Source organism: Saccopteryx leptura, chromosome 4, assembly GCF_036850995.1.
Source record: "Saccopteryx leptura isolate mSacLep1 chromosome 4, mSacLep1_pri_phased_curated, whole genome shotgun sequence".
NCBI lineage: Eukaryota > Metazoa > Chordata > Mammalia > Chiroptera > Emballonuridae > Saccopteryx > Saccopteryx leptura.
Window position 1 is genome coordinate 45716010 of NC_089506.1, and position 27084 is coordinate 45743093.

The window sequence follows — 27084 nt, forward strand, 5'->3', positions numbered from 1 at the left end:
TGAAAGAGACACCAAATGACACATTTAGAAAGGGTTTAAAAGTTTGACGTGGTTGCAGTAGGCATTACTTATCCAGCGAGAAGCGGAGGATTGGTACTTCTGTGGATTTCTGTGACCATTAGAGCCAAAATCCAGCAATGAATAATTCAACGAGCTGTTTGGCCACTGCAACAGTTTGCAATGGTTCATCTTGTGTGGTATCTCCCAGCAATTTTAATGCCATTCTAAGTGTGATCCTGAGTACCGTCTTGACCATTCTATTGGCTATGGTGATGTTCTCTATGGGATGCAATGTGGAAATCAAGAAATTCCTGGGACACATAAGGCGACCGTGGGGCATATGTATTGGCTTCCTCTGTCAGTTTGGAATCATGCCTCTCGTAGGATTCATCCTGTCAGTGGCCTTTGACATCCTCCCGGTCCAGGCCGTGGTGGTGCTGATCATGGGATGCTGTCCTGGTGGAACTGCCTCCAATATTTTGGCCTATTGGGTTGATGGCGACATGGACCTGAGGTAAGATATCTAAACCTTCATGTACTGCAATTACATTGAATTAATCTCTCAGAAGCTTATGGCATTGTGAATATCCATCTGTTGTGCCACTGAGCTAGGGTACAACTGGAGAATTAAACAGAAGAAAATAAATGCATTCCTCACCTTCCTGCACAGCTGAGATTGTATATTAAAATTTGTAGGTTATATTTTATGTTTGTGTTTTTTTTAATCTAACTCAGTTAACAGGGAGTTAGATAATTGATGTTTAACTTTGAAAAAGATTCAAAGTTTTTTTTGTTTTGTTTTTTTTTAATCTTTTCCATGGTCCAGGAGCTCCAACTGAGAAAGTTTTCCTTGTCAGTATCAAAAAGGAAAAAAAAGAAAAGAAAACCTTCTTTGAGGTGATTAGGAGCTCTGAATGCAATTATGAAATCAAATTGTTCATTAAACATTAGAATCTATGATGAGACAATAGTCAACTCCACCAAACACAGCGTGATCTTTGGACAATATTTTTCTTGGTATAATGACTAAGAAATAATTTGTACATTTGTTTCACTTCCACTGGTATTAAAAGAAAAAAAACACCTCCAGCAGCTTTTTTTTTTTTTTAAATTATGCTTACCTGACTATAAAATAAACAGAAAATGACTTCTCTGCTTCCCAGAAAGTAATCTACATTACAACGTTTTTCTAATTCATCTTGCACAGTCTGAACTAGCACTAGGAAAAAAAATAACTAATAGAAAGAAGATGAAGCGTTAATGTGACGAGACTGAGAATTTTAATGCTGCAAGTAGAATAGACAAATAAATGTCTTTTTGCCTACCTCACAATTCCTCAGTTCCTCTGAAAGGTATGCATTTCGGCAAAGCAGTCAGATGTTAATGTAATGTGTGCTTATTAAACATTGTACACTAGGAACTCAGCTCTGTTAATCACCAGATACTATACTCAGAAGAGAGAAACTCTAAGTGTAGAAATCTAAGCACTGCAAAATGTACAACTATTCCAGGTTGATCCACTACCTAGTAAGCAATTGGAAGCCAGCCACCACATCTCAGCTGGTGTTAATTTCACCAGGTGCTTTAGAAATACCATACAAATTATATACTTTCATAGTGCATATTTTTCATGTAAGAAAATACCGCATCTTCCTAGCAACAGATTTTTTTTTCCTTTAGGAAAGTCCTGCAAAGAAAGAACAAAGTATGGAACATGCTGTTTGTGTTTAGTTAATTTATGAACCACCGTATAGTAGTAAGGTCTTTTTCGACTTCAACTTGGTTTGACTTGGACATAGGCACACAAAGCTGAGAATTCTAAAAGTTAGTTGACGGGAGTGAATTAAATTGAATATGAAGCCTTGACTTCCACTAAACAGCTCTGACATAACACTTGTTGACCCTTGACCAATACAGGTTTGAAGTATGCAGGACCATATAAACATGGATTTCTTTCAGTAAATACTGTGAATATATTTTCTCTTCTTTACAATTTTCTTAATAACATTTTTTCTTTAACTTACTTTATTGTAAGAATATAGAATATAAAATATATAGCATACAAAATATGTGTTAATTGACCGTTTATGTTCTTCATGAGGCTTCCAGTCAATAGTAGTTAGCTTCTGGCTATTAGTAGTTAAGTTTTGGGGGAGTCAAAAGCTATACATGAATTTTCTGCTGTATGGAGGTGGGAGGAGGTCATACCTAACAGTGATTCAAGGATCGGCTATATTTGTAACTTTTTAACAAAATAGAAGAGTCTTGTATCTCAGCATAAAACCATACATGTAATCATTCTGTAAGATAGAAAGGTATGTGTGATGCTGAGTTGTTTGGATATTGCAAGCAATTCTCTTCTACTGGCTAAAACTGTAAAACCTTAAACTAAATGCTCCAAGTTACACTTTTCTGGGGTTTTAAGGAAATCTTATTTCTCTTGAAACAGGAGATGATTATATAATCTAGTCTACAGTGTTTAGCAATACCTGTAAGAAACAATAATATTAAGAAATAAGAACCAAAAGCAGGATTTGAAAACTTATCCTTCAGCAAGTCAGAATAAGCCCCATAACGGGAGGGATGGCTTGGAAAAACTTAATTTTCATTCCAGAAAGTTTACACTCCACAGGTCCCCCTTGTCTTCAAAATAACACCAACACCTCTTCAGTCCAATGGCAACCTCTCTAGCAATTTCACCTACTAGAACTCGAACAATACCTAATAAAAGACTTTGCACACCCCAAGTAAATCCCACTTAATCTCATAAACATTCCTCACACAGGACCTACTTACTCTCCCAATTCTCACGCTCTATTATGCTATTTCACAGCCCAGAGGATGAGAAACAAATGGGGGAAGGGAGTAAGTTAGAGAGGCAAGCCTGAGACCCACAGCATCAAGTGGTCCCAAAAGTTTTACCTCAAGAGAAAAAATCAAAATGCCTTTAGAATAAAGAGGATCACATCAAGTATAGCAGTCTCTACGTTGTTTATTTTAGGGACAAGCACAGTCACCCACAAGACATGTATTTTAGTGGAGCAAGTAATGTTTACCATAATGACCCATTATCATTAAGAGGAGGTTATGTTATGTTGCTAGGTAAGATAATGCTATACATGCAATGTATAGTTAGGGGAAAACTGTTCAAACATTTCTTTAAAGCCAATTAAGAGAGGAGTACATCAGCTATTGGGAAAGTTTTCCATCACTTTTTATTTTTATAATAGTGAACACTGGAAAACTGAAGTTTTTTGACTGTTTAGAGACAACCCTACTACCATTTATATTTCTAGTTCTGTCCTCTCGGAACTTGACCTTCTCCGTTCCCACCTGAACTCTAGCAGTGGCAGTCACGTGATCGTTGATACCAGCAGGTGTAAGGTATTTTTCCCCGCCGAGAAGGAAGGAACAGGTCTCAGAGCCACGAAGTGTGGAATAGCAAAAAGGCTTTATTCAGTACAGAGCGCGCATCCCGCCCGGCAAGGTTCCCTGGCCCCGAGGAAAAAAAAGATGGAGGTCAGGGAAGTTGCACACAGAGAGACCCGTGGGTAAATTTAAAAAGGAGTCCCTCTAGGGAAGTTGGGCTAATATGACGTGGAGAAATCTCACTGGCTGACAGTCAGTCGCTTTTTTTCCAAGGACTCCTAGGAAGTTTCTTTTGGCGCGCTTGGCTGTGGGCAGTCCTAGCCAAAGTTCACGGGCCTGGGTTCCTCACGTGACCATCCCTCTATCCACCGACCTTACAGCAGGTACCCGCACTCATTGAACAGATACCACACAGGGCCAGCAAAACAACTCCAGCTGGCTTTAGCTTTCCTGGATGTGGCTGCTGGGGAAGAAACCAGATCACCTTTCCCTCACCCTATCTCTTCCAAACCTGGGAAACCATTGTATTTTGAAATCTCTAGTGACAAAAAAAAAAAAGAAGAAAAGAATAAAACTACATACACATCAACAAAATGTACACACACAAAATAACAAAATAACAGACCTTGCTCATTGAAATACAATAGGTGATATTTCAGCCCCTTCTCTGATTCCTCCTCCTCCACTCCAGTATAGAAAGTTATGAGAATCTGATCAGTGCACAGGTATTCTTACCTGTTCTACCTGTTCAATGAGTGCATTGTACATAAATTCTTTCAGGGAGAAATAATGGTGAGATTTTCCGGTGTATTTGCTGAGTTCCAGGCCCACCATCCAGGGGCCACAGAGACATCCCACCTTCTTGTGTTGGCTTTAACCCCAGGGAGTCCCTGGTTTTGAATCTTTCGTTTCCTCACAATGGCCTTGACTATACTATGCCAGGACTTTTCCTTCTCACTTTTCTTCCACATCCTTTTCTCATATTCCTCCAGTTTTCTGCTGCCATACACTTTCTACATTCCCTTTCATTATTTTCTAGATTCAAGTTTTTTAGATTTTCCTACTGCATCCTTTGTTCTGTGGCGAAATATTGTTATATTGTTCATCTTCCTGTCACTGTAGTTGTTCAAGATCCCTGACCCTTAAATTTATTACAAATTTAAAGCAGTTCTTCTCATTTCAACTACCGAAATGTCCAGTTCTTCTTTAAGAACGAACCCAAAACTATCTGATCTTTCCTTTATTTTTCCTCAAAGTTACCAAGTGTTGTTTCTCGCATGTAGCATCTCTTTTGATTTTACTGGTTAATATTGGTTAGGTACATACAATGTAAGTACTTGGTATGCATTGCTGTGTTTAATCCTCAGAATAATCTTCTGAGGTCAGTGCTATTATTTTCTGCATGTGAAATAAAAATTTAGCCTCATATCCTTGACCAAGGTCACAGAGTCAGTATATGTCAGAGTCAATATTCGAACCCAGACCTATTCACTTATCCCTGTCCAGACTCTCAGCCTTTGTGTGACATTATTTCTATAACTTACCATATCTTCACTTTCTAGCATCACCTATACACTTTCCTTTTGATCTTTAAAATGTGGTGTTTCACTTCTAATGTGATTTCAGACTTTTGCATTTCTTATTTATCATTGACTTCATCAAATTCCTCAACATTCAGTAAAATCTTATTTATTGCTTTTATTTCCAAAAAGAAAATATAATTCTTCCTGGTGATGAATAGAGCTACAGCCAAGAATTAAAGACAAGGATTTTTTTTCTTTTCTTACATCTTCTCTTATTCCGATATAAACTCATGGTAGTATTTCTATTGTTGACAACTATGTGCTTTATATTGGACTTCAAATTTCTTTTATGTAAAATGACTGTTTTCTTTTACTAATGAATTCCCATACATTGCTTCTCAAAATTATTGATCTGAGAATTGTTTCCACCTCCTTTTGAGGGGTTGATGGTGTTCTCATAATAGCTCAAATGCACCAACGTCCCACCATCTCTCCTCTCGTCTCCTGCAACACCTCACTGTCAGGGTGTCTCACTACGAAAGCTAAGCCACATTCTCCACCCACCCATCTTGTCTCTCCTGTGGCTTTTAAGCAACTGCCTTTGCTCAACTCAAAACCATGATAATACTTCAGAGCCTGTCTGAGCAATAGCTTGGAATAAAGCTTTCACAAGGAAATTTCAAAGAAAAACCAGGAGAGAAACTAATACCTTCCAAAAATTGTTCTAGTTTAAAACACAAGACTCTTCAGGCTTCCTTTCACTGTGACCCAGGCAGTGAATACTGCCCTCCTCCGCCACCACCACCGTCATCCTCTTCACCGGGGAAGGCAGAGCAGGGCACTGGGGGAAAGCTAACTTCAGTATCGGATGACGTTAAATCCATTCTAATTTATTTCTTTATATAAAGGATAAAAATAAAAGAATGGCATTAAAATGAGGAAGGTAGAGAGAGAGGGGGAAATCTTTAAGAAACCCCAGTACTTTAATTTTAAGCAGGACAAAGTACAATTTATAACAAATTAATTTGTTGTATAGTAGGACTGTTTAGCAACCTATTTTGTATCTAAATTAAGTTAACCTGTCACTATAATCAACTGAATTTTTTAGAAATGTTTTTCATACACCCTAGCATTAATTATTGTTAGACTAATTTAATTCTACTGAGACAAGTATTTTTTTTTTCCAAATTCTTTAAAATACATTTTAAGCGAGATCATTTCTTTTTTTAATTAAAAAAAATTATTAGGGAAGTTTTGTCCCTTAGTAAATATTGCCCCCACCTTTTATTTTGCCAAATTTGTGCTAAGTTTGATGCATTGAAACAAAATTCCTCACTTCTAGCTTAGCATTGTATAGAATGATTGTGTGAGTTGTTTTTTTGAGGGGAGGCAGGTGGTATTCCTAATTTAGCATCCTCCTCCAAGTCAACATATAATACCTTTAAGAAATTATCACTTGCCCTGCCCAGATAGTCAGTTGGTTAGAGCACTGTCCTGAAGCACAGAGGTTGCTGGCTTGATCTCCGGTCAGGGCACATACAGGAACAGATTGATGTTTCTATCTCTCTCTCTCCTTTCCTCTCTCTAAAATCAATAAAAAATAAACAAACAAACCAAAATGAAATTATTATTCTGATAGTTTCAATGCTACAGCTATTGGAGAAAGTCTTTCAAAAAAATTTCTCTGATTGCCTGATTTAGGATTATGTTGCAATATAGCACACACTATGGTTGGATATAAAATAACATCAGCTATTAGTGAGCACCTTGCAGTATTCTAAGTACTGGACTCACTGGTTTAGTCAGTCCTCATAGTTTATGAGGTGGCAGTGATTATGATCTACATATTACAGATAAGAAAATGAGCAAAGAGAAGGAAATTACCCAAAGTCATGTAGTAAGTGGCCATGCCTGCTTCCAACTCAGGCGGTGTCTGGCTTCAGTGTCTAGACCAGGTATTAAGGCTCTGTTCCTTGAGCAAAAAAATCTCCCTCGCACACAGAGCACTTTACTGGGAGCAGAAAGACCTATTACCCAAAAACCTCTCTTCCATCCACTGTCACGATGCTGAAAATAACATCATTCCCTATCAATCCTTCCATGTCAAAAGTCAATATCCACTCACTTAGCCAGGTCCGCTCACTGAAACACAAATGTCCCCTGGAGGAATGTGCGAGCCCCTGGCCTTTTGAATACACATTTGATCATTTTTAGCTGAAGTAGAATCCCGGCATACCCTGCCTGCTTGTATGTTTTCTTCGTTTTGGGGGTTCAACTTCTTTTCTAAAGCTATGGGCATAACGGGCAGCAATTTGTCTCTTAAAGGAAATATACTGAAGCTTCATCTCTTGTACATACATTCTCCTCCAAAGGGCCAGCAAAGCCCATCTTGTACCAATGAAAATAGACATAACAAAGCCCCTTGGTGTCTCTTCTGTATAAATATTTTGCCGTTTTCTGATTGAAGGTTCAAAGGGTGGCACATTCAAGCACCTCGGATCTTGTTTAATAATGAATTTAAGTGTTCATTAAAGATCTTCAGTGATTCTTGAGAACCAACAGGGAGAGAGGGGATGGCACAAGACAAAATAGGAAGACACCAAATAGGGATCTCACCATTTTGCCCAAGGCTGAATGAAGCCTACACAAACAGGGGTGCATGTATATTTCTGTCTGTCAGATCAGATGCTGCTGCTAGTTGAAACAGTCTTTTGTAGAACTTTTTAATCATGAATTGAAAAATGAAACAACCTTTCCCCGAGAAAACTCAGGTGGCTGTATCAACCTGCCCGTTTCCTTTCAGCGTCAGCATGACCACATGCTCCACACTGCTGGCCCTGGGAATGATGCCGCTGTGCCTCCTAATCTATACCAAAATGTGGGTCGACTCTGGGAGGATCATAATTCCCTATGATAACATAGGTAAGTCATTCCCTTGCAAGATTTCTGAATATTATTCTCTACTCTCTGATTATCCCGGCTAGGTTCTCAAGCTGAGCTCAGACCCAGCTAGTATTTGCCTCTTGTCCCAGCAGCAGTTTGTGCCTAATTAAGATTTCCTTACAAGTCACTGCTGTGTTTGAATTAGAGTTGATAGAATCTAAATTCCAAACCTTGACACCATGGGAGAACCTGTTTTTTCCTCCATCGAAAACACCAGAGAGAGAGAGGCCGATTTAAAGACTCCCCTGCCACAGCTGTCTGGACCTGAGAAGGACAGGTTACTATACTTTCCCTAACCCACAGTGCAACCAGTTCTGAAGAACAGGAGTTTGCTCCCAGAAACTTAGATTGAAAAAATACAAAAAAATCAGTCCACTAATGATTTAAAAATAGGACACCCAGTAAGCAATCACAAATGTAGCAATAGGAACCTACCAGATGAAACATATTGTTTATAACACTTAACTGTGAGCTACATCTTGATTCAGAATTTGATTTACTGGCATGATCTGTGTGTCATGCTCCAAGTCAAATGGCTACTTATGACTCTGTCTGCACTCACTTCAATGCCCAGATATTCACCTCTATTCTAATAGAGCATTTTTTCTTGTTTCTGGGACAATAAATAATTGTGGAAGACTAAGTTGTTGGTGTATCGTGGTGTCAAGAGCAAGATGGTTCCTGGTCTGTCAAAACCAGGCACTTCTGATAGAATGATCGTCATAAAAAAGGAGATGTAGGTGAAATAGTACATCAGTACCAGTCACCAGGTACATTACATGCTGAATAATTTATTTTCACCTGATCTTGAGGATAAACATCTCCTTGATGAGCCGCCTCAGAGAAGTATGTAGGTGTCCCATTGAAGGGAGCATGTAAGCACAGGCTAAATGGTGACTCAGCAATATGTTTGTAAAAGAGATTCTTATTGGCATAGGAAGCTAGACCAGCCAGCACTTAAAATCCCTTCCATTTCTAAGGAAGACTGTTTTCTCTGACAAAACAATATTTGTAATAAAGCGTCAACCTGGAAATGATGAGGTCGCCGGTTCGAAACCCTGGGCTTGCCTGGTCAAGGCACATATGGGAGTTGATGCTTCCAGCTTCTCCCCCCTTCTCTCTCTCTGTCTCTCTCTCTCCCTCTCTATCTCTCCTCTCTAAAAAATGAATAAATAAATTAAAAAAAAACAATATTTGTAGTCTACACAACTGAATTAGAACAAACTTTAGAAATACTGATTGGGGATGATTTGTGTTGCAATATTTTTAATTAGTCAGTCTCTTCTCTCTCCCCATTCCTCCCATGGCCATTAAACAAAAATAAAATAAAATAAAATAAAACACATTAAAAAATTTTTTTAAGTGGTCTTCCTTTGACATACCATGCTCAGTATGGGATTTCCAAGTACAAGTTCCTTCTACTGATGCTTTGGAAACTACTCCATATCAGCCATAAACTCCTGCAGCAAACAGGTTTGAGGATGGGCCTCCACAACCAGCTGCCTGTGCTTACACTGCTGAGTTCTTGGCCTGCTCTATTGAAGGACACCTCCCTCAGAGGTAGAGAATGCACTTTTCTTGAGTGGTATACACTGTAGACCTCCTAAAAAACCTGTCTGGAAAATGAAGAGCTTTAATTCTATATTATTCATTATTTAAGAAAAGAATTTAAGCCTTAAAATATTCTGTGGAGTGCATTTTCTCCTGAAAAATGCCCTGTAGCAATATGAGTTATGCTTACGATGGTGTGTATGACTTATACCACATCTTTTATTGCGAGTAAAATTTGAAAGAAAGCAAAGTGAGAAAGAGTAATTAATAATGCAGACAAGGGTCATCAAATAAGTAAAAGGCAAAAAAAAATTTTTTTTAAAGAAAGTAGGAAATAGAAGAGAAAGAAAAGATAAAAAAAAGTTTGAAAAACAAAGATATTAACACTGTTTACTTTCCATTCTGCCCAGGCCTATGTCCAACCTAACCTCTTTCCTATTGGTTTTTCTAATCCTTGCATATAGAAAACAAACAACCTAATTACTTCATAAGTTGTTATTACTACTTTTTAGATGAGGAAGTTAAGGGTCAGGGTAACTGTTTAATTTGTTCAAGATGACCATGTGACAGGAAATGGCCCCTAGTCTGCCCTCCACTCTACTCCGTGGGCGGGACTGCTTGGCCCCGGTTCCACATAGTGCTCACCATGCTCAGAGGATTCAATCAGCACGTGCCGATCCCCTCCAGACGCTGACATCTGGATGGAGGAGGAGGCAGCTCCTACGCCTGGTACCACTGAAGACACACTGCTGTTGTTCTGCTCCTCTCTACCCCGCATTTGAGAGTGCCACAAACCATGTACCTACTACATCACCTAATTTCCATAATACCGTGAGAAATACATAATTTTACCCATTTCAGCAGCCTAGAAACCAAGGCTCAGAGATTTTAATTGATTTGCACATTTTCCACAGTCTATGAATAATCTTCCTCTCAGATACTGTATGGCTCCAAGTTCCACCACTTGCGTGTCTTTTCCAGTCAACTTCATGTCCTGGGAAAATTTTACCGGGCTTCATATGGTCAGGAGAGGAAATCAGCTATAGATTTCAGCAGGTGGTCCTCCTTACTTCTTTATTCAGTAGCTTTGGGCTGTTGCAAAAAGATAAAGCCTCTAGCAAGAGGGGCCAAGTATGGGGATGAGCTTCTTTTTCACTGATCTAACCATTAAAAATATACGTTACCAAAACCTAACCACACACATTCCAAGCACAGTATTTGCACATAGATTTAAGCTACCACACAATACAATCAATTCATATTTAAGATGTTTTAATTCAAGTCCTACACACCACAAAATTTAGGGATAGTCTGGAGACCCAGGGGAAGAAATCCTCTCCTAAAGTAGCAAGACATAAGGATACCCAAAGGGGATTTTCCTGAGGGTTGTTACCAGTACAGAGAGTCCTTGGGTTATGACATAGTTCTGTTCCTATGTCAGTGATGTAACCCAAATTTTGGTATAAGTCAGAACACACCCTAGCCGAAGTCACTTACCTATCCTAACACAGTTGTAAAATCATAATCTGGAACATAAAAACACAACTAAGCCATAGAAAAAGGAAAAGGACATAAATATACTGTACTGTATGTACACTGTACTACAGTAACAGAAAAAAATGACCAAAAAAATGAGTGTAAAAAGAATTACTTACCTTTATTCCTGTGGTTGGCTTGCACACTGGAAGGGACATTGCAAGGTGGCAGAGAGTGACCTGTTGGGAGGAGGAAGCTGGAGAGGCAGGAGAACCTGCAGAAGGTGCTGGAGATACTGGGTCAGGTGAATCAGGATTGCCTAAGGAACATGCAGGAGACGCTGGAGATGATTCTACCTGCACTGCAGGTGTTTCATCTCGAGAAGCAGCTGATGTAGAGGGTACAGGATCTGTTGCAGGCCTCTCTACCTTCTTAAAGAATTGTTCCAGGCTAGTCTGAAAAGTTGATGACTTCTTCTAATCAAACTAGTTTGCTCACGTAGTCCATAAGTATGATGCTAATGGCATAAGCTGAAACATTTATGTCTCAATTTTTTTGTTTTTATGGCAGTAAGCATCAATCATAAACTCAAAATGTCGTATGTTGAGACTGTTGTAACCTGAAGACCTTATTTATATAGCTAGTGCTCGACTTACGACCACAATTGGTTCCGACAGACTGGTCATAACACGATTTGGTTGTAAGTTCGGTAGGCTATATGTACAGTACTATGAAATGATGTTATAAAAATCTTTAAGTCATATTTTATCATAATTTTCTTTCATTATTGTTATATATCATAATTTTCTTTGTTCATTTTATGCCATTTATATCATCTCTACACCATTTTGTTTCTTATTTTTACATTCATCAGGTTTAAGTAAAACACTGCATTCCAGTACAACTGGTTTAATATTTGCAAAGACAATTTCCTCTTGGTAGACATCTTGTCAGGGGTTTGATGAAAAATATCCAAGACACAAAACACAAATTGCTGTACTGAGTCTGGGATAACAGTTGAAATGGTGCATGCAGAGATGGTAGTGCTGCCAGAAGCTGGTCCACACTGTCGTGCACCCAGCTGGGCAACGCTTGTGCTGCCAGATGCGGAGCAGTCATGGCTAGCGATTGTGGTTGTAAAGTCAAATGGTCATAAATTACACAGGTCGTAAATCGATCAATATTTGTAGTATAAGTGACTCTTTTAGATAGCCATTGTTCCATCATATTCTTTTTACTCTACCAATTATCATTTTTTCTACTTCTATTTTTTCCTTCTCTTAGTACCCTTAAACACCAGAAGGCTACAATCACTTATGTTTTTTTCACTATCATATTTTTTTTAATTAACATTTACAGACCTGGAATTTAGAATCCATTTTCCAGTCCTAGTTGAATCTACTCCATATTAAGCAACTTCTGCCTTCAGAATTTCAGAATTCTTACCAGGTGGCTCAACGCTAGAGTGTCAGCCTAGAGTGTGGATATCCTAGGTTCAATTCCCAGGCAGGGCACACAGGAGAAGCAGCCATCTGCTTCTCCACCCTTCCCCCTCTTCCTTTTTTCTTTCTGTCTCTCTCCTCTTCTTCCATAGCCATGGCTTGGTTAGAGAAATTTGGCCCTTGGTGCTGAGGATGGCTCTGTGGCCTTGCCTCTGGTGTTAAAATAGCTCGATTGCTGAGCAACAGAGCAATGGCCCCAGTTGGGCAGAGAATCACCCCATAGGAAGCTTGGGGCACACAGGAGAAGCAGCCATCTGTTTCTCTACCCTTCCCCCTCTTCCTTTTTTCTTTCTGTCTCTTCTTCTCCCACAGCCATGGCTTGGTTAGAGAAATTTGGCCCTTGGTGCTGAGGATGGCTCTGTGGCCTTGCCTCTGGTGCTAAAATAGCTCGGTTGCCGAGCAACAGAGCAATGGCCCCAGATGGGCAGAGAATCACACCATAGGAAGCTTGCCAGGTGGGTCTGGTTGGGCCGATGTGATATTCTGTCTCTCTGCCTCTTCACTTCTCATTTAAGAAAAAAAAAGGAAAAAGAAAAAGAGAATTTCATTATTCAGTTACACTGATTTAAAAGGAAAAAGAAATGACCCATGTGAAGTTAGAAGTTGTTGGTGCTATATTATATAAAAGCAGCTATTGCACAAATAGGTGTTAAATGATATGGAGAAGCAAAGCACATGGTCTTGAGATCAGCAGTAAATTTAAAATGGTGAAATTGAAGTATATCTATTTTATCTGGCTAGGTGAGCATAATCCTGCAAAGAATTATAATTAATTGAGAGGTCACCAAATGTATTATCTGACAGAAAATTTAAAGCATGCTTTTCAACTATTCTGTCACTTCTCTGCCCTAGATTTGAATAACCAAAGTCAGTCTTAACCAGAAGTCATTAACCCACCAAAAGCCTGAAGTTATTTGAACTTTTTATTTTATTTATACTACCATAAAGTGGCAGATATAAAATACTATCTATATGTCTCCAAGAATACACACACACTTTAAAAAGATATTTTTCCAGAATATAAAGATCCAAACCAAATAAGGCAAGATTCTGACAAATGGAAACTGAAATAGAGTGATTGGCAGTATAAGGAACTCTAAAATTAACCTAAGATTTAGGTAAAGGATTTATATCAATATTATCAATGTTACATTATTTACTGAAGTGGATAAAGAAGGAGAGGTTTGTGTTTTTTTTTTTTTATTTTGTTTTGTGTATTTAAGAAGGGAGACTGATGTATTACCTAAATATTTTTCAAGATGCTTACTATTTTGTTTTCTTCTTTTCTTGTGCTGTGTGTCATGTTGATCAAATTGCTCTTCTGCCATTTTTAGGTACGTCTTTAGTTGCTCTTGTTATTCCTGTTTCTGTTGGAATGTTTGTTAATCACAAATGGCCCCAGAAAGCCAAGATCATACTTAAGGTAAGTGGTCCATGCCATCGGTTACACAGTCAAATGCTCCACAGTGTGAGCTGAAATGATGAGTCTTTTCAGCTACTGTATTGGTTTTCTCATTATAGCATAAACCTAATTATGGAGGAGAAGGCATTAAAGTTATTAGATATACAGTACACTGTTTTAGAATACCTTTCCCTACTCTATCTACAGAGCTAATTTCTATTCACCCTCTGAGATACCCAACTAAACTACTACATCTTGGTTTCATCTACTCTGTACGTCACAGCACTTTGCTCTTATCTCTGTTATGTGGATTTGTATAACTAAATATATCTATACAGTGATCTTAAAAAATAGATTATATCTTTCTTATCCCTGTATTCATATAGCTAGTTCAGTATCTAGTAATTATTAGGTGACATATATAGTAATGTGTAACCATTCATTCTCCTTCACCAATATTCTAGCTGGATAACATAGATATAAAGATGCTATAGATTTATACATAGATGATACATATATATAAATATAGATATAGACATAGACATATATTCTACTGATTGAGAAACACAATCAGTTAGTTGGTGTTCTTTGTTTCTCTGGACCAAAAAACAAAGTCTAAAATCTAATTATTTTGAATGTCAAAGGGAGAAAACAATAGCTACAGTCGCTTTTGTTTGCATATGCATTTAACTTTTATAGAGTTGATTATCCATTTTCTCATTATAAAGTCATAAAAGATGATTAGGGCAAGATTTTATACTCAATTACAGATGAAAGGACTAAAACTCAGCAAGGTTTTATGATTTATTAAAAGAAGGGGTGGAATCTGGAAGCCAAGTCTTCTAGTTTTTATTTGGTGGGTTCTCTTCCTCCCTGACAGAGATCATTTGCAAGCTAGAACATCTTCAGGCTAATCAAGCACAGGCACTGTATGTCTTGTTATTTTCCTAAAAATTAAAATGCGGGAAAAGCCAGCATTTCTAGTGGGCTGGCATGGCCATCAGGTGAAGAATTCACTGAGAGGTAACTTTATCACAACTGTTGGGTCTACTTGTGTCTTTCTTCCAGATTGGGTCCATCACAGGTGCACTCCTAATTGTGCTCATAGCTGTGGTTGGGGGAATACTGTACCAATCTGCCTGGATCATCGCTCCCAAACTATGGATTATAGGAACAATATTTCCTGTGGCTGGTTACTCTCTAGGGTTTTTTCTGGCTAGGATAGCTGGTCAGCCCTGGCACAGGTATGGTATTTTGATAAAGCTAACTGGGAATATTTATACTGTAATAGCTGTTGTATTCATTTGCTAGGGCTGGTAACAAAGTACCCCACATGAGCTCACCTAAACAACAGAAATTTATTGTCTTATAATTCTGGAGGTTAGATGTCCAAAACCAATGTGTAGTAGCATTGGTTTCTTCTGAGGAATGTGAGGGCGAATCTGTCCCAGACCTTTCTCTTTAGCTTGTCAATTAGCATCTTCTCTCAATTCTCTTTACATTGTCTTCCTTCAGTGCATGTTTCTGTGTCCAAATTTCCCTCTTTCATAAGGACACCAGTCATGTTGGGTTAGCAGTGGTCAGCAAACTCATTAGTCAACAGAGCCAAATATCAACAGTACAACAATTTCTTTTGAGAGCCAAATTTTTTAAACTTAAACTATATAGGTAGGTACATTGTTACTAACTTAGTTAGGGTACTACCAAGCTGGCCTTTGAACCACACTCAAGGGGCGAAAGAGCTGCATGTGGCTCGCGAGCAACAGTTTGCCGACCACTGGATTAGGGTGTACCCTAACTACTTTATCTTAACTAACTTTATCTGCAGTGACCTTATTTCCAAATAAGGTTATGATTGGGATGATACAATTTAACCCATAATAGCTTTAAATACTGATGACAAATTTAAAATCTTTCACCTATAAAATTTATCCTATTTCTAAAACTTTGTTATTCTAAACAGACTCATTCACTCCTAAATTATGCAAAGTTCCCAGAAAGAAAATACTGATTAGTATTTTGCTGAAATTCTTCTTTACCATTCCCTATACAATGCAGGTTGAGCTCTTCAGTTGTCTTGCATCTTTATTCTCTAAGCAAAGTAACTTCAACATAAACACTGAGGTTGGCCTTGTAATATACTAGGGTTCCTCCTGCCAGCAATGAGATGAACTCAGCATTCCAAGGTACTGACGATTAGAACAGGGTTGAGCATTTATGGGCTTTATACTGAGTGAAAACATTCCCTCTCCTCCTAGCCCATCTTAATCAATAGGCAGAAGAAAAGGTTGGTACGTATGTGAGGTTAGGATAGAGACAAGTAGCCCTGAACAATGGAAAAAATGTGACATGAGTCAGATTGACCTGGTTTTGCACTTTGACTGAACACTTACCAGCTATGGGACCTCAGGCCAGGCACTAACTCTTTCTCTGACTTTTCTCATCTGTAGAATGAGGGCAGTAACAGCTGCCTTGTGGATTTTTGATCAAGATTTAATGATTAGGCCTGACCTGTGGTGGCGCAGTAGATAAAGCGTCGACCTGGAAATGCTGAGGTCGCTGGTTCGAAACCCTGGGCTTGCCTGGTCAAGGCACATATGGGAGTTGATGCTTCCTGCTCCTCCCCCCTTCTCTCTCTGTCTCTCTCCTCTCTCTCTCTCTTTCCCTCTCTCTCCTTTCTAAAATGAATAAATAAAATAAAAAAATTAAAAAAAATTTAATGATTAAAAACAAAACCAATTTAACAATAAAACAACTATAACAAATACTCTATCTTGACTATTTTCTCAAACCCTGCTCCATGCTCTGCACTGTAACTATACACATAATGGAATTGAGTAGCAATTTTTAACCTTTTTCATCTCATGGCACACATAAGCTAATTTTTAATATTCTTTTTTTTCTTTTTATTTATTCATTTTAGAGAGGAGAGAGAGAGAGAGAGAGAGAGAGAGAGAGAGAGAAGGGGGGAGGAGCTAGAAGCATCAACTCCCATATGTGCCTTGACCAGGCAAGTGCAGGGTTTCGAACCGGCGACCTCAGCATTTCCAGGTCGACGCTTTATCCACTGCACCACCACAGGTCAGGCAAATTTTTAATATTCTTAGGCACACCAAAAAACTATATTATAGTTTCTATTAATCTGACAAAAAAAGTAGGTATAATTTTGTTTTATTCACACCATATAGCTATTGTTGCATTGGCTGTTGTCAATTTTTATTGGACAGTCTAAGAAAAAAAGGTCAGTTCCCCTGACTGAATAGTCAGGTATTGCATATTTTAGAATTTCTTGTGGCACACTCGTTAAAAATTTCTGGCCTAGAGTGAAATAAACCCCCTTTGCCGTTTATGGGACATTAGTATAAATGAACTGCTTCTTTTAGTTTTATATATATATATATATATATATATATATATATATATGCACACATATATATAAATATATATATACTTGCCTTTAATGTAATATATTTATTCAGTATGTAGTTTTATTTATATTGATTAAATATATATTAAATATAATATAAATATATATTCTCTATGTATATGTATACATAAATATATAGATGGTTTATAGATAGATTTCACTGCTCAAGGGAAAAGTAAACTATTTGGTATTCTTTGTTTTACTGGACAAAATTATATTATAATTTCCAGGTTGTTTGCTTTTTTAAATGTGTAAAGAAGAAAACAATAAATTGTTGCTTTGTTTGCATATGCTCTTTAAAGTTTACAAAGTTTTATATCTATTTTATATCCATCATAACAATCTTAAAAGATGACTAGGGCAAGATTTTATCTATATTTATTTATATACTATAATATATTATATGTTATATTTACTCAATATAAATAATATATTGAATAAGTATATATATATACATTAAAAGAAAATATACAGCCCTGGCCGGTTGGCTCAGTGGTAGAGCGTCGGCCTGGCGTGCAGAGGTCCCGGGTTCGATTCCCGGCCAGGGCACACAGGAGAAGCGCCCATCTGCTTCTCTACCCCTCCCCCTCTCCTTCCTCTCTGTCTCTCTCTTCCCCTCCCGCAGTGAGGCTCCATTGGAGCAAAGATGGCCTGAGCGCTGGGGATGGCTCCTTGGCCTCTGCCCCAGGCGCTGGAGTGGCTCTGGTCGCAATAGAGCGACGCCCCGGAGGGGCAGAGCATCGCCCCCTGGTGGGCAGAGCGTCGCCCCCTGGTGGGCGTGCCGGGTGGATCCCAGTCGGGCACATCAGGGAGTCTGTCTGACTGTCTCTCCCCGTTTTCAGCTTCAGAAAAATACAAGAAGAAAAAAAAAAGAAGATATACATGTAACCTATATAATACTCGTTCTCATTATATCTGCTTTTAATATAATACAATAATAAAGCGAAACAAAACAAACAAAATAACGCAATAAAAAAACATATATTCTCTTAACCCTTCTTTCAGGTGCCGAACAGTTGCTTTGGAAACAGGAATGCAGAACACGCAGCTGTGCTCCACCGTTGTCCAGCTCTCCTTCTCCTTGGAGGAGCTGAATCAGGTGTTCACTTTCCCGCTCATCTACAGCATTTTCCAGCTCGCCTTCGCAGGGATTTTCCTAGGAAGTAAGGAATAATGCCAATCACATTTTAAAATGTTCTTTGAGAAATCCTGAAGTTACTAATATGACGTTATTTAAAAAATAACCTATTTCTGTTCATGAATTATCTAAATTAAATTAATTGCTTTTTGTCTGGCAGTGAAAAAAAAATGGGTGAGAAAAGCCATAATATTAACATGACTTCCCAGCTGTACATGAAGTGATTGTACTTTTACCAAAAGGTCTAGTAAAGACAATGTTTCAGTGTAAAATATTGGAGGTCAGTTCTCTCCATTGACTTCCTTTTCCTCAATAACTACGGAGGCATATTAACTTGTTAGAACCGTTTTATTGCGTGCCTTCCTACATATTTCCAGGAACGCTAAACTGGTCATTTCTTTTTTAAAATATTGCCTTGATATGCTTTGTAAATACAAGATATTTATCAGGAAAATGCTATGTATACATACATTTGTTTAAATACCCATTTAATTGAAACATTGAAGCAAACGTGTTTTATTTTAAGTACTAGGAATAGCAAATCTGATTTTTTAATTTTACACTGATGTAGCTTTGACCCATTAGCCCCTGCCACCTGCTGGCCTTCACCTAGTTGAAACTTTTTCTACATTTTGTTTCCCAAGGACCAAAGATCTTCAAGCTCTTTTTTAAAACTCTATCTTTTTTTTAAAAACAAAAACTTTTTAAACTTCTTGGAATTTTAACCGGGATTGCATGAGGAAGGTGAATGACACAAATGATGTGAATATTAAATTATAAAATGCCCGAAGTACAATTTTGTTTGGGCTTGGTTTTATATTTTTATTCTAATAGATATTCAACATGCCTGTGGGTGCTAATCACTCTCTACACCAGTATCTTCAATGTCATTCTTGAAACAGAGTCTACCTTTATAGTCTTGGCCTCTCTGAAATCTTTGCAAACCTTCCATTGATTTATCACTGATGCAGAAGACAGGGATCCATGGCCTAATTACCTTGTTTTTTTGTATGATACAGATATACCCAATTTGGTACACCTTGATATTTTTCCAAATAATTAGCTAGTGATGTCTACTAGATAAGCCAGAAAAAGTACATTCATTGATAGAGAAATTAAGTAGATTTTCTAGTTGAATAACTAAAAGGAATTCATGGATAAGCTGAAGGAATTATGGAAAGGCAGGCACTAGTATTGGCCTCATAATTTCCTACAGTGTTAGTAGCAAAATTTGTATTCCGATTGAATCCACATCTTGGTTTGAAAACAAAGAAGTCATCTTTACTAAGTATAAGCAATGCTTGGAAACATTATAGTTAAAGTATTAGAACTCTAAATATATTTTAGAACCAAAAAAGCAAGAGAGAGAGGGAAGACAGAAGGAAGGCAGGAAGGCAGGGAGGGAGGGAGGGAGGGAGGGAAGAAGGAAGGAAGGAAGGAAGGAAGGAAGGAAGGAAGGAAGGAAGGAAGGAAGGAAGGAAGGAAGGAAGGAAGGAAGGAAGGAAGGAAGGAAGGAAGGAAGGAAGGAAGGAAGGAAGGAAAGGAACAAGGGATGGAAAAGGGAGGGAGGGAGGACAGAGGGAGGGAGGGGCAGAGGGAGGGAAGAGAAAATGAAAATAATAAACAATAGTTTGGTTAAATAAAATCAGTTGCATAAATATAAGTTGAAGGCATCCCAGCTCAACAGTGTTTATAATAAAAATGTTGGGATATTCTAATTAAGCACAAGCTCAATTCACTAGGTGCAATATCTCAGTGGCTTCAAATCTAATATATTACTAGGAGTGTAGGGACCAGCCCAAGGTGATACTGATCTTGAAATATTAAGATCTTTGAAGTAAGACATTGTCTTTTTCAGCTGTATATCATAGTGATAGTTAATATTTGCTGAGCACTTACTCTTCTCCTAGGGCCATGCTAGGCACTTTACTATTTTAAACCCATTTAATGTTCACAAGTGTCCTAGGAGGTAGACAATCTTGTTATAATAATTTTATGTGTGAAGGACTGGAATGTGAGAGTAAATAAAAACTTTTCTTCCCTTGTAGACTTTGGAACCAATTAAGAGGTAGAAAAAATAAGATATTTAGATAGCAAAATAGCACTTTTATTACAGATAATACAATTAGAGAACATGGCTGAAAACTGTGACCAAAAGGGCATGTTCACAATGCCCCCTCCCACTGCCTCACACATGAACACATAACACACACTTATGCACACGTAAACTGTGGGTGCCTCCTTATACAGCAGATTGCCTTTGTGAGCCAATCTAAAAAATATGCTGGAAAGAAAAATAAAATTAAGCCCTGGCCAGATATCTTGGTTGGTTGGAGCATTGTCCCAGAGCATGGAGGTTGCCATTGAATTTCCGATCAGGGCACATACAGGAGCAGTGCGTTGTTCCTGTCCCTCTCTTCCTGCCTCTGTCAAATAAATAAATAAATAAATAAATATGCTGAAAAATGGCTGCCACCAGGGACTAGAAGCTCCATGGCAGACGGGAAGACTGATCACCAATCTGCCAATCCCTCTCCTCATAGGGAAGGAATGCATGAAGGCCGGATGAGATGAAGCATTATTTCTGCTCAAGTCCTCCCACACAAACCACTAGACCAAGGTCCTGGACATCACCCATTAGCATTAGCATGTAACATAATTACTGAGGACTAGCACATTAACTGGGGATGGTAGGTAGGGAATAAATGCGTACTGCTGTTGCTATTGGTGAGTACCACCTGGATAAGTCATGGGAGCAAGTATCCTGTACAGCTGTGTAGTAGGTCTTCTGGAAGTGCAGGCACTCTTCTTACCAACAGTGTCCATGGAACTAGGAATGGGGATTCCTCTAAGTAGCCTCCAGCCTACTGGATGTACACACTGCTTTTTTGAGCCATAGCTTATAATCATTATACAAAATAATTTTACAGCTAATTATTACAAAACTTTCTTAACCTCCTGTGTATCTTTTCTAGTTTATGTGTCATATAAGAAATGTTATGGAAAAAACAATGAGGAATTTCCACAGAGCAAAAATGGCGACACTGTCTCAGACTCATCTCTCTATAAGGTGAACGAAGGATTTCAATCATGAAAGGGGACAAAGAAGAAGAACTCTAAGGACTGTACTTCAGCTGTAAAAATATTTAATTATTTGTTTTGAGGGAATATTTGGCAGAAAAAAGTTAAAGTGAAAACTTAAATTCCAATTGAATTCATATATTTATTGGTTTTGGTACCAAGGGACTGGTGGTCCAAATCTTTAATGTGACAAATATTTATATGTATATAAATATTTTTGTGTCTTCAAAATATGCCAGAAAAAAACAAAAAACACTTCGGATCTCAGACTAAACCTGCCATAGGTAACACTGAGAACCTTGTAACTCCTGAACTGAATTCTTACCCAGAATCTCAGAGACCATAGATGAGCACCTGCCTTTTTGTATGTTAAAATAAATCCAGTGAATTCTTATTATAGTGATTAAGATTTTCTCCAGTATTTATGATTGTAAAAAGAATGAAATGAATGCCTTCCACTGACATACTATTATTATTTTGAAAATGTTGCAACTTATTTATATAACTTTGTAGTGTAAACTGGGCAAATATTCTGCTCACAAAAATTAGGGGATATTTTATCACTTCATATTCATTTTGAAAAATATCCCCTAATTTTTGTGAGTAGTATATCTGACTTCCTATATTTAAAAACAAAAATTTTCACTTCACTGAGTGACAATTCAAAAGCAAACATAAGAGAAGAGTTACTAAACAGAACCCAGTAACCAAATCAGAATCACAACCATATTCAGTGATATTGTATACCCACTAGACTTTTTCCTAAAAAAAAGGGGGGGGGCTTGAATTTAGGAAGGTGCTCTTTAAACTCTGGAGAGGGACTTCCTCAATATTTGTCTGTATGAGGCAGGTCACACTGGCTAAGATGACAGATACTCAGTTCGTATGAAGCTGCACAGGAAGCATCATGGAGTGGCAAGAGGTACAAAGACAGTAGAGGGATCAGAAGAAACCCCATTATTCCAGTGGGATGAATTCAATTCAGTGGGAGATTATGGCTAATACATGGGAAAGCACAAATAACAGAAACCCATTGCAATGCATGACCAGAGTCAAGTAGATGTGCACAATAGCTATAGAAGAATGAAGTCAGAGAGCCATGGGGAAGTGACTATTAAACAGTATGTGAGAAAGATGAGGACATGCCCCGGTCCCAGATTAGCAAGGGCATTGCCTAGTGAGTTTCCTGAATATGGTAAGTAGGTGGAACAACAAGAAGCAAGAAGGATTTGCTCAATGGCAGTAGAGTGTTATGGCAAGAGGGAAACAACTGGCTGTGTTGAGTTCTCAATTATAGTGTCTAATTTAATTGCCCTCATTCTGTAGCAAGATACGGGCACATTTTAACTCAGTTCACAGAGGTTCTGTTCCATTTTCCATTTGGACATTTTTACTGCCTCACTGACTCCCTTTCAAAAGCTTTGGCTCCAAAGGCTCTTCTGCATTTGGGTAATGTGAGTTCACATGTGCTGGTGCACCTCAGCATTACAGAAACACGAGTATCAACTCAAGTTAGCATTCAATTAGAAGGGTGAGGGATTCTGCTTTGCAATGTTGTAACATTCATACCTTTTTATACAAGATTTATATTTACAACTGAATAAGATCAGTAAGATTTATATTTACAATTGAATAAGACCTGTATATTTTTCTATCACTAGACAAATATATTACAAGGGACTGGGGACTTTTTATTAAAGGATAGTAAGGTAAAGGTAGTACAGATTTTCTTATTAGAGAGGGTCAAAGAATATGCTACCCACAGTGCAAAAGGAAGGCTTTCAGTCTATCCATAAAGTACCTCCTACACTTTTTACATCAAATAGAGAGCAGGCAGGTACACAAAAGACATACTGTGAATTTATATCAGAATTCCCACACACCCAAAGTCAAGGGCCTGGATACTTGCAGCTGCAGCAAGAAGGTTTGTCTTCTCTGTTGATCAAGATATGTGCGAGAGACAGAACTTTGCTTTCTTACATGATGTGGTATCTTGTGAGTGTTGCTTTTTTCCTAATGTGCTAGAGGAAAGAAAACTAGCTGAGTTTTATAAAATGACAGCTATTTTTAAATGACTCTGAAAAGCCAAATAAATTATGTATTTTAATGCCTTTGTGAATATCATATTAAACAAATATTTTATTTGAAAACGTTAAATAAATAAAAATAATTTTTGTAATGTTTGGTCTATTTGAATCTTTGTAACAACTGTCAAGGTCTCTTTATTATTCAATTTTAGGGATATAAAAACAGTGAAGTTTCTCAAATATTACATTTTTTTAAAAAGTTCTTAGAAGAAACTCTTAATTAAATACTCTATAATTAGGTTTCCCACTGATACAGATTGAGGTTGTTCCCAAGAAAACCATTCTAGGGGAGCAGTAGTTAAAAACTCTTAAAAATGGTGTGATGATGATAGCTAATTTAAAATAATAATGAAAGTATTATATGTATTTATAAATAACACTACCTCCCATAAAAAAATGAAGAGAGAGCATTAAAATTTCTCATTAACAAGACTTGAAGAAATGCAGGTTATGAACCTCATCTGACTACTCAAAGACATCACTCTCTTCCCCATCTAGGAAACTCTCTCTTCCAATAAGAAACAGCTTCCTTGAAATATTTGACATTCTATTGTGACTCACTCATTTTTCCCCTTCAAAATCCACATTATTTTAGAAAAAAAAAGTCATCAAACTGTATTGTGGATAGTACTGGGAGCTCCTGAAGTTGTCCTAGGGTACACAAACCAGATAGGAAATATGTTTCCATTTCACCAACTTCCATGTATATACATTCCCAAAATTAGCATGGTTAAAAGACTTGAGTTGCCCTGAGTTCTCTTTCCCCATCATCTTGTGGCAGGACTTTATTTCTTACAAAAGGAACACCTTACTCTCGCCATCCCTAATCTTATTACGGTTCCTTGGCTCAAGAAGAAAAGATTTTAATTATCAACTAAAGAAAAAATGCATAATATTGGTGTTTGAGGTAGTCCTCTTATCTCTTTTGGTGGTATATATATACTTCTTAAAGAATTTTAAAATGAGGTATTTTGATCTGTGTTGGAATATTTTGAATATAGAAATACTATAACGTGGATGGGAGTAAAGGCAATTTTCCACTAACATGCTGGCACTTATATCCTCAACTGTTTACCCTCAAACTGTATCTTGAGCATATTACTCTTGAGGGTGATCTTAAGAGAGCCAGCAAAGGAACAAGCACTGATCTGACACATTGAAAAAGCACACTTTGTTTTTCCAACCAAGGGATGACAAATTTGTGGCAAATGTCTGAACCTTACTTATCTTGGAATTGATATTCAGATGTGAGGGGACTAATATAGGAACTCATATTGATGTATTGGTTAGAATTAAAAAATAAAGTCATTTTTTTTTTCCTGACAGAAAGTCTGATTTGGCTGATTGATTTGAAAAATGCCCTTGCTTGGCCAATTAGAAAAAATGAAGGACACTTTTCATTAATAAATAAGCTAAATCTGCAGCTCCAAGTTTTTAAAAATACATATGAAAAATGTGATAATATCAAAATCACATTATACAAATAACTGATCTAGAACAGCACTTTTCAACCCTTTCCATTTCATGGCATACATAAACTAATCATTAAAATCCTGTGGCACACCAAAAAATATATTTCTGTTGGCCTGACAAAACAAATAGGTATCATTTTGATTGATTGTGATGCACATCACCCAAGGACATGGTGTAAAATTGTAAAGTGTATCAGATGCCTATATTTGCATGTAAGGATTTCTGGTACCAAGAATTAACCAATCAGCTGAAACCTTATTATGGACATAACCAATAAGATGCAACCCTATTATATGAACTATGTATTAATATTTATGGTTCAAGACAGGGCATTCACACCAGGTGGCTATTGTTGTGTTGACTATAGTCATTTTTTAATGTGGCAATCCAAGGGAAAAGAGGTCACTGCCCCTGACTAAATAGTCAGATATCACATGTTTTAAAAATTCTTGCAGCACACCAATACTGGTTGAAAATTACAGACTTAGAATATATAAAAATTTTTACAACCCAATAATAAGGTAAGTTACTTAATTTTTTTAAAAATGAGCAAAAACTTTTAACAAACTTCAAAGAATGGCTACTGGAGAAAATTAAGTACATACCAATGACAAATAAATATATGATACGACGCTCAACACCATTAGTAGTTAGATAAGTGCAAATTAAAAGTACAATGAGGTACCATGGTAGGTCCAATAAAATAGCTAAAATAAAAAATTACTGATGAGATTAGTATTGTTGAGGTTATCAACTATAACTCATAGATTACTGATAGTGCAGTTACTTTCAAAAAACCGTCTGCAATTTCTTATAAAGTTAAACAATACTAACCATATAATTTAACACTCTCACTCCTAGGTATTTACCCAACTACTAGAGTAAAATATGTAACAGAAAGATCAGGAGCCAGAAACCTGCAAAGGAATTAACTACTAAAGGCATGAGGAAACATTTGGGGATGATGGAAATGTTCTATATTATAACTTCGGTGGTGGTTATACAACTTTAAGCATTTGTCAAAATGCATAGAACTGTAGGCTTAAAATTGTCAAATTTTATTCTATTTAAATTACACTGTTAATAAAGCTGATTTAAAATTTTATTTGTCAAGGTATAGTAAGAAAATTTACTCCATTTTTTCCCAACCCTCTCTGAGAATATTGAGTTAAAGTGCAAAGAGTTAAAGGCTTTAAAAGCTATTTGATAAGTCTAGTAAAGTCTTCTGTAGTGTACTTCTTAGAAACTGAATCTAAATAGCTCAAGTTTGAGAAACATTTTGAAAAATAGGTATTTCCATTTTTTTTGTTTTCAACAAAATTGAAACAGGTATTGATCAAGTATCCAATACTTGCATTAAAATATTGTTTTAGCCTGACCAGGCAGTGGCACAGTGGATAGAGCGTCGGACTGGGATGTGGAAGACCCAGGTTTGAGACCCCAAGGTCGCCAGCTTGAGCGCGGGCTCATCTGGTTTGAGCAAAAAGCTCACCAGCTTGGACCCAAGGTCACTGGCTCGAGCAAGGGGTTACTCAGTCTGCTGAAGGCCCGCGGTTATGGCACATATGAGAAAGCAATCAATGAACAACTAAGGTGTCGCCACGAAAAACTGATGATTGATGCTTCTCATCTCTCTCTGTTCCTCTCTGTCTGTCCCTAACTATCCCTCTATCTGACTCTCTCTCTCTCTGTCCCTGTTAAAAAAAAATGTTTTAGCCTAATAGACATATGAAAAGATACTCAATGTCACTATTCATCATAAAAATGCCAGTTAAAACCACAATGAGATATTACCTCATGCCTGCCAGAATAGCTACCATCAATAAATCAGCAAACAAGTGTTGCTGAGGATGTGGAGAAAAAGCAAACCCTCATGCAGTGTTGATGAGAATACTGATTGGTGCAGCCACTATGGAAAACAGTATAGTGATTCCTCAAAAAACTAAAAATAGAACTGCAGATGACCCAGCAATTCTTTTGGGAATATATCCAAAGAAGCTTGAAAACACTACTTTCAGAATATATACACCTCTATGTGCATTACAGTATTATTTACAATGGCCAAGATTTGGAAGCAGTTCAAGTGCCCATCAGTAGATAAAAAAGCTATGG

The 27084-nt window shown here is 37.5% G+C and overlaps 1 protein-coding gene across 1 annotated transcript; it reads left to right on the forward strand.

Annotated features, from left to right (window-relative positions):
• SLC10A2 (solute carrier family 10 member 2) lies at positions 1 to 23591 on the forward strand. Its single transcript, XM_066383576.1, has 6 exons — positions 1 to 514; positions 7696 to 7814; positions 13699 to 13787; positions 14835 to 15010; positions 18199 to 18356; positions 21307 to 23591. Exons 1-6 carry the CDS (start codon positions 138 to 140, stop codon positions 21423 to 21425), a joined length of 1038 nt encoding a protein of 345 aa, XP_066239673.1. The 5' UTR covers positions 1 to 137; the 3' UTR covers positions 21426 to 23591.
• The last annotated feature ends 3493 nt before the right edge of the window (positions 23592 to 27084 follow it).

Excerpts from the sequence above, each read along its gene's own strand:
- SLC10A2 (XM_066383576.1), top strand. The coding sequence starts at position 138 with ATGAATAATTCAACGAGCTGTTTGGCCACTGCAACAGTTTGCAATGGT. Across the intron at positions 13,788-14,834 it reads AAGCCAAGATCATACTTAAG|ATTGGGTCCATCACAGGTGC; the intron begins GTAAGTGGTCCA and ends TCTTTCTTCCAG. Across the intron at positions 18,357-21,306 it reads CGCAGGGATTTTCCTAGGAA|TTTATGTGTCATATAAGAAA; the intron begins GTAAGGAATAAT and ends TATCTTTTCTAG.